The sequence below is a fragment of the Anabrus simplex genome, chromosome 5, assembly GCF_040414725.1.
Source record: "Anabrus simplex isolate iqAnaSimp1 chromosome 5, ASM4041472v1, whole genome shotgun sequence".
Taxonomy (NCBI): Eukaryota; Metazoa; Arthropoda; class Insecta; order Orthoptera; family Tettigoniidae; genus Anabrus; species Anabrus simplex.
In genome coordinates, this window is record NC_090269.1 from 33,255,281 (window position 1) to 33,267,447 (window position 12,167).

General features: G+C 37.5%; 1 protein-coding gene across 3 annotated transcripts in view; it reads left to right on the forward strand.

Moving 5' to 3' along the window:
- LOC136874295 (ovarian-specific serine/threonine-protein kinase Lok) overlaps window positions 1–12,167 on the forward strand; it is an 88,394-nt gene that overhangs the window by 36,497 nt on the left and 39,730 nt on the right. For all 3 annotated transcript variants that reach the window (XM_067147933.2, XM_067147934.2, XM_068227719.1), the window contains exons 3-4: window positions 391–518; window positions 8,644–8,730. In XM_067147933.2, coding sequence (XP_067004034.2) covers window positions 391–518; window positions 8,644–8,730 — 215 coding nt within the window. The remainder of the gene's footprint in view (window positions 1–390; window positions 519–8,643; window positions 8,731–12,167) is intronic.

Genomic DNA, 12,167 nt, shown 5'->3' on the forward strand with positions numbered 1-12,167 from the left:
TATATTTGTTGGACATATGTTACATGACATTCTGCTGTCTCTTGCTCTTTGGTCTTAGGAAAGTATATCAGTGGTGATTCCATTCTCTAGGCTGATGAAATATTAAACTGAACAACAGCACAACATTCTTTTCTTGATGAAATCAATGAAACTGTGGTAATAAAATATCATATGCTCATGCTTGGGAAACATATAGTGATGTACAGGACCCTCTAGTGCTACTGCTTTCTTTGTGTCCTTTCGTCTCCCCAACCAAGCACCTACTAGGTCACAGTTTGTGAGGACTGTAGCAGTTTCTTGCTGTGACACTTCTATAGATGCACCAAATTGCAAGCCTTGCTCACTAAATGTCTTTAGGATACTTTCAGAAATGTTTTTTGTGTGTTACAGCTTTTGTATTCCTGGACAGAGCAGTAAGTGATAATGGGAACCATCCAAAATCTATTAAAGACAAATATGTCATGGGAAACCTGCTTGGAGAAGGCAACTTTGGCAAGGTGTTCCTTGTTCTTGATAAGGTATGGTCACCAGATGTGCTGTATTGAGATATTTAAATAATAATACTATGCTCAGGTAAGAAAGCTATCATCTACGTCATCATCAATTCTCTGCTTCAGAAAACCAGGTGATGGTGTTTAAAAGCCACTTCCAGTTCATCCTGTACATCCACAGTTGACTTTCTACTGTTTGCTGTCAGTTTACATCACGTTTTGCAAAGAGATCGTTATAGACTGTGATGTCTTTCAGCCTTCAGTCTGCAAACATCTGTGAATTTATTAAAGATCACCACAATCCTCTATTCATAACTAACTCTGTGGCCTTGTTTAGTTCTATCTTTAAATCATTAGAAACTGAGTATAACCATCATTGTCATGGTCTTCCTCTACTTCTCTTCCTTCCACAATCGAGTCCATTATTCTCCTTGGTAACCTGTACTTCTGCATTCACCTTCAGTGACCCCACCACTAAAGCCGGTTTATGCATCAATTGATTTCATTCCTAACTTAGCCTTTATCTCCTCATTCTGACTTACCCTCTTACCATTGTTACCATCTGTTTGTACCAGTGATGATTCTCACTACTTTCATGTTGGTTCCTTCTAACTTATTGAATAAGATATCCTGAGTCCACCCAGCCTCCATACCCATAAAGCAAAATTGGTCTGAAAACAGACCGATGTAAACATAGACTGGGAGCTGACTTCCTTCTCACACAATACTGTTGATCACAACTCTAAACTCACTGCATTAGTTTTAATGCACCTTGATTCAATCTCACTTATAATACTAATATCCTGGGAGAATACACATCCTAAATAATTAAATTATCTACCAGTTGCAGCTTTGTATTCCAAACTTGACATTCAATTACCTTAGGTTTCTTACCTACTGACAATATTTTAGTCTTGGAAAGGATATTAGACAGCAAACTTTCAGTACAATCTGCCATTGAGACTAAGTCACCGGCATAGGCCAAACTGCTTGCTACATTTCCACCTAATGTAACTGAATCCCTCTCTGCCACTTTATACTTTTCAGTAGATGATCCATGTAAAATATGAACAGCCTTGTCTAGCCCCTGAATTACCAGTACCTTGAAACAAGAACTCATTCTGCCATCAATTCTCACTGCAGCGCAGTTGTCAACATAAATGCTTTTAATTGCTTTTAATAATCTACCCTTTATCCCATAGTCTCACAGTGTGCCTAACATATTTTCCCTCAGTACTCTGTCATATGCCTTCTCTAGATGTACGAAACATAAACATCTATTCCTCTTATAGCACTTTTCAGTTACCTGGTGCATACTGAAAACTTGATCCTGGCAGCCCCCCTCTGGTCTGAAACCACACTGGTTTCCATCAAACTTCCTCTTAACCACTGATTTGCAATCATAGGTGGATTGCTTTAGGATTTTTACTCATCGCCAAACCAACTGTTTTAGTCTGGCTGATGATCATTCGCGTTATTTGAAATTCTTCTTGCCAAAGATCTAGTTTAGCTTGAACTTCTGCTTCTATCTCACTCCACAGCATAAAATCATCAGCAAATACAAGTGCACTTGTTGTCTGATACTTTCTTTTCACTGTATTTATAACCTTGTCCATTATAATAATGAAGAGCAGTGAACTCTGCTCTTTGCTTCCTTGAATTTGCACACAGCTCTTTGTCTCTCATTATAGCTGTTTTACTTGAGCTATAATCTCATGTGGCTTTCAGTGCTCTCTGATACTTAAAAACATATTTGCACTGTACTGTGACTCGAAAGAGACTAAACCTTGTAGCAGTTTGCTATACGTACCAAGACTACCTAGACAGACATTGTTGACAACAAAAACATTTATGTTTCAAAGAATGATGGAAAAAAACAACAACAAAAAAACAAGGTTCAGTACTAGCCATTAACTTAGATTAGGCCTACTGTTGGCTGATGTAATACAGGGATCCTTTTTATTGTTTTTCAATTAAATGTGTATTTTATTGATATAAATTAATATAAATTTGTACCTAAAATGGATTGATTCAATTTAAGACTTTAACAATTATTTGGGATAGAAGAGTACTTTTCAGGTTTGTATGTTGGTCCTGATATTTTACCAAAGACTGCTTTCAGCATCTTCAAAGGTTCTGAATGATTTCAGTGGCTACGAAGCTCACAGTGAAACGGAGAGGTGACAGGTATTGGTGGTGGTGATTGTTTTAAGAAGAAGTACAACTAGGCAACCATCCACTATATAACACTAATCAGAGAGAAAAACTGGAAGGGATCAGACACTTCAAAAAATGAAGTCATCAGTCAAAGGAAGACAAGGGCCATGAAGGGCGTGAAAATGAATGACTCCCTAGGCCTCGCAACCTAATACCGTCAGGGTCAGAAAAGAACAAGAGTTGACAAGGAAGGTTGGATAGAATAGATGAAAGCGAGAAGCCTGGCACAAGTAAGTGAAAGCAATGCCAGTAGGGTAGCGTTAGGTTAACTGGTCCAGTTTTTGTTTTAATTTTTTGTCTGGGTTTTTTGCTAGACAAGTTTATAAAGCAGTTTTGTAGAGAATGATGAATGGTGAATATAATTTTAAAACATAAGCCATCTCTTCAAACCATACATCAGGACTGGAAGCAAAAAATGAACCTGTGTCATACTGAGCCACTTGGTCGTTTAAGGAATTAGCAAGCAGAAATAAAGGAAACTCATACAGAGCAATCTGTAAATTGGAAACTTTACAAAAAAAGCTGAAGAAATGAATCAACTAACAAATTAAAAAGAATTATCATCACAATTGAAGGAATACATATACATGTCAATATATCTTTCAGATTAAAATATTTTCCCTGGGAAGTGAATAAATTTTTAACATATATGGTTCCTTTGTGTCACTGTCAGATTGAATTGATACTGCAAAGGATCTGCCTGCACAAACATAGCACTTAATACACTGTAAAAGTCACTGAAGTCATAATTAAAGGCCACCATATTTGCATAACATGCTGAACTTGAATGAACAGGTTTGGGCAACTGCAAAACAACATCAGTCTCTGGCACAAAACAAGTTTCATCAATTGGCATAAATTTCATTGTTCCACTTAAACCTTTAAAAAATTATACTTTAAAAAATAATACTTCAACTCCATCGTTTATAACCTCTTCAACCTTACAGACGTACTGTCAAAATGTTGAACAATGTTTTCCAAACACCGTCACAAGTAAGAAATTTTCAGGAGAAGCCACCGCATCATCTTCAAAACTAAAACTTTCTAAAGATGAATCATCATCACAGTTGACAGATTCTGATGGACCTTCACTCATTCTTATCAAATAATCTCCTGTTTGGCTCTTTACTTTTATTCTTCTTAGGATCCCCTACTCCTAACTTGACTGGTATTGTCTTCTTCCTCTCTTCACTTAATGCGGCTGCTTCTTCAAGATGGCTTTTCCCTGGTGGTCTGTCAGTATCATAGAGGTGACTTTCTGTACATGTCTGGTCTTCACCTTTGCAGTTTTTAGAAAAGGCCTTATTTGATTAGGTGTTACTGATTTTCCACACTCATTTTGTGGGTTTGTTGAAGCCTTTAGCTCTATATTTGCTGTAGAAGTTGATGGTAATTCTTTAAATTGTACTGATACATTGGGCATGGTCTGATTGGTGACATCGTTTGAGAGAAAATCTTCAGGTCAAAATATATCTCTGTTCAATGGCTCTATACCAGTAGTTCTAAAGCCACTGCAGATGTTCTTTGCAGTAAATTAAAGAGGAAATGCTTGTCCCACCAATGCAGCAACATCATAAATTGTGATAGATCTGCCACTGCTTGCCATAAAGTCATTGCAAACGTTGTTGTAGAATTTCTTGAAGGAAGAGAACACCCGCACATCAAGAGGATGTAATTTGTGGCTAGTATGGGGAGGAAGAGTGAGTAACATCACTCAATTATCTTTGGCGTAGGTGATTGCAACAATGCTGGTGTGATTTGTGGTTATCCAAAATTAATAGTTTTGATGTCCCTTTGTTGGTCTCTTGTGCTTAACAAAGTGCTGCAGGACTGGTAGAAACAATTCACTGTTCATACACCCTGAATTAGCTGCACAACCACTGGAGCCAGCTGGGGCATTGTTCATCATGTGATCCTTGAAATGAACTCTGGGAAATATAACAAATGGTGGCACAGCTTTTCCTGTTGCACTCACAGTTGCAACCATCATAGATTGATTATAAATTATCTGACCACCTCAATCCTCACTCCAACCTTGATCTATAGTCTTAAAGATTTGCTTCCCTAAAAATAAAGGTAGAAGTTTTTTTATAAACCGACCTGGATTATTGTATGGCCAATGTTCAGAAATCTGCAGGGCGTGTTTATTCAATAATGATTTCCTTAGGGTTAAAGTATAATTACGTTTGAGTTGCCATTAGTTTAGTTGGAGGTGTATTAGTTAGTCAGCAGATGTGGCCTGACAGACAGCTCTGGAACCAATCTAGGCGATTACTTTTGGTGGTTTTTGTACTGTGGTAGCTGCTGTCTCATCCAGGTTTTAAATATCTTGTGCTTCTAAGAAAGATGAGATTATCAAATAATACCTTTACATTTGCCCTGGTAAAAGTGGTGGCTCGAGCCATGTTCGTCTGTTCAGGAGTGCGTAATGAAAGTCCGTTCCTCTTCATAAAGGGTCTTAACCACTCCAATCCAGCCATATGTTCCACATTACAAGATATTAGAATCATTCTGTATTGACGGTTTTCATTTTGCAAAGGACGATTTAATGTGTCCTCCTATTCAATACACAACATAATTCCATCATTAGATGAAGCAATAAAAGTCAGACATGTTTTGACCCATTTGACCATCTTCAGTGAAAAAAGGAGGTTCAAGTTATTTACATAATAGAAGCTAAAAATGTGTTTAAAATATAATGAAGGAACAAATGAAAAACAAAAGAGACATGACAGAAATAAAAGACAATACAATATACACATTTCTATCATTAGATGGAGTAGTTTTTTTTTTTTTTTTGCTAGTTGTTTTATGTCGCACCGACACAGATAGGTCTTACAGCGACGAAGATGAAGTAGTAAATAACTCGTTTGAGACATCTTCAGTGAAAAAAGTTAACATTTTTACATAATTGAATCTAAAAAATGTGTTAAACCTAAGAAGAAAAGAATGAAAACAAGTGAGATAAGATGGAAACGAACAATAAGTGTTTATAGTGAGGTTGCGGACCTCTTAGTCTAAAAAATTTTGCAGTGTGATATCATTTAAATTATAAAAACTTATTGTTAATTTCTGTCTTATCTCATTTGTTTTCATTCTTTTCTTCTTAGGTTTAACACACTTTTTAGATTCATTTACATAAAAATGTTAACTTTCTCACTGAAGATGTCTCAAACAAGTTGTTTATTACTCCATCCAATGATAAAAATATGTGTATATTGTATTGTTTTTTATTTCTGTCATGTCTCTTTCATTTTTCATTTGTTCCTTCATTATGTATTTAATGCATTTTTAGCTTCTGTTATGTAAATAACTTTAACCCCCTTTTTTCACTGAAGATGGCTCAAACAAGTAAAATTAATCCATAATGAATATTGCATGCTTTTCCGATGTAATCAACCAGCAATTTTTCTTCAGCCAGTGTGAAAAACATTAAATGTTCATTTGAGGGTTTAAAATTCACACTGTCAATACCTTGGGTTAAAGTTTTTTTAACGATTCTCTTTATGGTTGCTCCTGGAATACCTGTATCTTTTCGCAATTTCCTCGAAGGAATCTTCTCAGTTAGATGCTGATCTACAGCAGATTTCAGTAGTTCTACCGGTTAAAACTCGATGGTTTGTAGTCCATAATCTGGCTCTGGGAATGCTGAATTCTGTAGATAAAAGTGGAAATATGAAAATGAATTGAATTGCAAGCATGTGGTTAACTGAGCCACTGTTTTCTTAACCTCACTGCATGTGGCTCACTTAACTCCTAATCTCATGCAGTCCTAATTTTAATTTAACCTATAACAAAAAACCAAGAAAATTGTATATAAAATGAAACCTTAAAATACAGAGCTTTCAGATAATGTGTTATTATATTGATGAAAGATGATAGTTTACAAATTAATAAAAAAACATAAAATCAGAAATAAATAACTGTGCTCTGCGTTCTCAGAAGAAATCTCGACTGTCCATGAGAAAGGCTTCTTAGACAATTGTTTAAGGATGCAGAGCACAGTTTTCTGCAAAACGTTAAGAATTTCACCTTATTTTCTTGACACGGCATAAGCCCAAAAGCCTACACACTATCATGTCTAAAAGTACGGGCCATGAAAGCATTAATGGCAACAAATTACTCTTACATTTGTTATTGAAACAACACACTAGAACTCCACCATATGATCTGGTGCCAAAACAAGAGATGGGAAGGTACAGAATGGCCAACCCTTGGTGACAAAGTACTTCACAAATGAAATTTCCCTTCATGTGATTTTTAAGATGGAGTGGTTTAGTTAACCTCCATGACTAGTTAACCTAACGCTACCCTACTCAGCTATGGGCCCTGTGATCACTAACCCATGCTCCAAAGTTCAGAATTCCACCTCAATATATAGTGCAGGCTGTAGTATGGTCTCTGGTTGGTTGTTCTTTGGCCAGTGATAATTCAGGCTATGGTGCGCTGCTCACCTATTGGTCTGCTGTGGTCAGGCTGTGGATGCTGATTTGCTGTTCTCTGTCCAGTTATTGAAGCAGTGTGGAACCCGGCAATGATCTACCTGCCTTGGCGGAGACAGGCAACTGATCACCCATTTCTTTTTCTGGCCTGATGTGGCCACTGTTTCCTCCAGGATTTAAGGTTTTCAGGATTGGAAACCAGGCTTTGTTGACCCATTCAGATTCCTCCTTAGGGTTGAAGCTCTTGGTGTGCTTCAGGATTTTGATGGCTTCCTTTTGCAGCCGGTTGTGATAAGACACAGTAGTTGACAGTACTTCGGTGTTGCTTTGCTGTATGTTGTGGCCTGCTAGCAGAGAGTGTTCAGTGACTGATGATCTTTCTGCTTGTCCTGGCCAAGGTGGAGTGTTGATATCACTCAATTTTTAGCCATCAAAGTCATTCAGAACGCTTGAAGATGATGAACGCAGTCTTCGATGAAATGTCAGGACTATCATGTGCTCCTAGAACATGGCATACAAGCCCGGAAAATACAGACGCTCTTCAAAATGCTGGCCGTGAAAGCCTCAACTGCTATATTTGGGATAGGTTTTGGGGGAAGTTGATATTACAAATTAATATATTAATCTTAGTTGCTGAGAAAGTTGAGAGCCAGAATTCTAATGTCACTTACTTAATTGGAGACCATTGACTGAGAATGGCGTGAAGCAATTAAGATGACAGCAAACATTTCAGCAGTTAGATCATTACCAGGAAGATCTCAGAATGATTCCCTTTGTACGCGCTGCCTCAAGGAGATTGAAACTCTTGCACATGTTCTGGGATCTTGTCCTCATGGTGAACTTTTAAGGAATACGCGTCATCATAACATTCGCTCGTTAATTGCGGCAACGCTAAAAGACCATGGTTTCCAGGTATTTGAAGAGGTTCATGGTTTAGCGGACAACAGAAGCCACAGAAGGATTGACATCATTGCTTTCAAGAATAAGAAGAGAGGTTACATCATCGACCCCACAATTCGCTTTGAAAGCCATAAGTCACAGCCCTCAGATGTTAACCTAGAGAAAAGGAATATTTACTTACCAACAATTCCTTACTACAGGGAGAAATACCAGATAGAGGAAATCGACATAGTAGGTCTGATGATTGGAGCAAGGGGAACGATTCCCGCTTTTGCCGCTAATTTCTGGAAACAGATGTCTCTGCCATTTACAGCGTTACGGGAGATTGCCATCATAGCCTTAAGGGGCTCACTGATAATTCTAAGAAATCACTGTTACAATTAGGTTACCTTCAACATTTATCAAGTACAGTATATCTATTTATCTTCTAAAACTAAATGTAAAAGTATACTTTGTCACAAGGCAGCCTCTGCATGAGAGGAAGTATTTCATAAAATAATAACTTAAACAAATTCTATGTCTTAATTTGCTGACATTTTGTTATTTATTCTGTTTAATATGTTTCCCTCTAACATCTCTCTTTCATTTATTAGGCAGCACTGAAACGTTATGCAATGAAAATGGTGAAGAATTCCCATGTTGCTAAGAGAGAGGCACAGATTTTATGTGAAATAAGGCATGTGAGTATGATAGTTTATCACAAATCTGTTTACTAGTAAGTTTGAGATATTGCAGTACTAGTTCAAAACTATGATATCTGCAATAATCATGTTATTGAGAAATTTTGAAGCTTTTTAAATATTCCAAACATTGCCTGCACAAAACTGCAACAATTGCAGATACCATGGTCTTGCAGTAAAGGTGAATGAATTCTCCTTCAATTTTCAGTGTAAAACCGATTCATCTGCAAATATAATTTGGAACAAATATTTCAGGTTCCCTATGGGAATCAACATCTTTATCAACATACCACTTAGTCGAGCAGTAAGTCTTCTTTCTCCCAAGTCTTCCCAGCCCAAACTTTGCAACATTTTTGTAACGCAACTCTTTTATCGGAAATCACCCAGAACAAATTGAGCTGCTTTTCTTTGGATTTTTTCCAGTTCTTGAATCAAGTAATCCTGGTGAGGATCCCATACACTGGAATCATACTGTATTTGGGGTCTTACCAGGGACTTATATGCCCTCTCCTTTACATCCTTACTCATCATCATCATCAACTGGGTATCCTTCCTGCGGACCGGGTAGGACTTTACATCCTTACTACAACCCCTAAATACCCTCATAACCATGTACAGAGCTCTGCAACCGTTATTTACAATCGCATTTATGTGATTACCCCTGTGAAGATCTTTCCTTATATTAATACCTAGGTACTTAGAATGATCCCCGAAAGGAACTTTTACCCCATCAGAGGACTTTCCCTATTTGTGAAACTCACAACCTGACTTTTAACCCTGTTTATCATCATACCATTGCCTACTGTCCATCTCACAACATTATTGAGGTCACGTTGCAATTGCTTACAATCTTGTAACTTATTTTATGAATAAGGACCTATCATTTACTTGGGATTGGTACCACATGTAGATTTTAGCCTAGTTTCATATTCAAATGCCCTACCTCATGCCACCCCTATAGGAGGGATATATTCAACTTTTGTCTGTTTCTCAGAAGATTGGCAGTGTAATGCTTTGGATATAAATAAAGAGGTATATAAGGCAAGCAAAATTACCCAGTCCCTGAGTGAGAAGAAGTAACCAGACACAGCTTAAATCCCTAACATAACCAGGAATCAAACTTGGGACCTTCTTTACTGAAGGCAAGAACACTGACAGTTAACAAATGAGGAATATGTGTTTTCTTATTAAATGAAATACAGCCAACTTACCATGACAAATTTACTATTACTTTTATTTAAAGGAAAATGAATGATAGTATTTGTGACGATAACTGAAAGAGGAACGAGAAGAATTCCAACTTCTTAAAAAGTGTATCATAGCCAAGTGAAATCATCACTTGCTTCTCACTAGAACACACACAAAAAAAATCTATAAACATTTCAGCTCTGTAAACCTAGAATCTACAAATTTCTTTGAAAATTAATTGTTCATTCTCCCACCAGAGGACACATAAGTTGATAGTAGAGACATCTGAAGTTTGAAACTTCTTTTGATAGACAGTTCACTGTTCGTATTATAGATGGCCTTTCAAAAGGTGTTCAGTTTAAATGTACGGAGTAGGTGTACCTCCGGTACAGTCTTCACAAAAGCGAGGAATGTGTTTAATTTAAATTAAGTTTGCAGAGAGAAGCAATAGAAAAATATGAAATGTCATAGAAATCTGAGATCTAATAATCACAATTCTTCAATGAAGTGAAATTACAAGCTTGCTTGCTTCTCATTTTGGATGAACATTGCACATAGAATGATGTATAGGGTTACGAAAATCAGGAATAAGTAAAACTCTTTCAAGGTCTTACTTTCTGGGTTGGAAGAGGACTAGAACCGACTGAGAAAGAGGTTAGATAGAAAATATAATGAGAGGTGGCAAGCAGCAGTAAGAGGAGCAATGTTCAACTCAGATGATGATGATAATGATTGTATGACCTCAGCTACGACAATGCAGACTTTCTGAAGTGGTGTCATCTAGGCAGTCTGCCTAACAATTTCAACATTCCGATTGTGCTGCTATCCAATGACAAAAGCAGAATTCTAATGGAATGGATACTATGAGTTAATTTAATTTTGTTGCGCAATGCTGAGTGCACTACAAGAGATCTTTAATATGCCAACAACAAGGACAAGGAGTGCTACGATATTTGAATGTTCTTCAAAATTCGGCCTTTTCGAGTGGGATCATGCCCGCAAACTTGTGTCGTAAGTCAGACGCTCTACTATTGATCCACTGAGGCAACTAACTCAGCTAATAGTCTGTGACTGCTATGCATCTCACAAGATCCGAGGCTCCAAGGGGAATGATTTCTTAAAATATAGCCAGTATTCATTATTTGCACAAAAATGGTTTATGGAAAGAGAACAAAAGTTGAAGAAGGGAGGTTACAGAGGAAAGATGAAGGATACAAGCCTGGAACAAGTAAGCTAGAGCTAGCTGGAGCCCAAGTTGCCACACTCCCCACAAGTTGTGTGTTCCTGCAGATTACAATCCACTCAGTTACTCTAGAATTTATATTATAAGCACAAATTCCTTGTTCTTGATGCTATGTTAAAGTCAAAGACAAAATAGACTTATGTATACATCTTGGGTAGGTAGTGAAAGTCAATTTAATATTTTTTTAAATAATAACAGGTCAGATTAACCCAGCACCAGGTGCGTGGTGAGCAAATCCCTTGATATCGTCATGTCCCATTGCACAATGGTTTTGCACACCTGTCTATCCTTCTAGGACCGAGCTTGATAGCTGCAGTTGTTTAAGTGTGGCCAGTATCCAGTATTCAGGAGATAGTGGGTTCAAACCCCACTGTCGGCAGCCCTGAAGATAGTTTGCCACGGTTTCCCATTTTCACACCAGGCAAATGCTGGGGCTGTACCTTAATTAAGGCCACAGCTGCTTCCTTCCCACTCCTAGCCCTTTCCTGTCCCATCGTCACCATGAGACCTATCTGTGTTAGTGCGACGTAAAGCAAGTTGTAAAAGAAAAATGTATTTCCTTCTAGGTATTCCAAGTTCATTATTTTCCACATGTCCGACTCGTTGGCTGAACGGTCAGCGTACTGGCCTTCGGTTCAGAGGGTCCCGGGTTCGATTCCCGGCCGGATCGGGGATTTTAACCTTCATTGGTTAATTCCAATGGCTCGGGGGCTGGGTGTTTGTGCTGTCACCAACATTCCTGCTACTCACACACCACACATAACACTATCCTCCACCACATAACACGCAGTTACCTACACACGGCAGATGCCGCTCACCCTCATCGTAGGGTCTGCCTTACTAGAGCTGCACCCGGGTAGAAATAGCCTCACAAAATTATTATTATTATTATTATTATTATTATTATTATTATTATTATTATTATTATTATTATTATTATTATTATTATTATTATTATTATTATTATTATTATTATTATTATTTTCCAAATCACTCTGCAACTGTT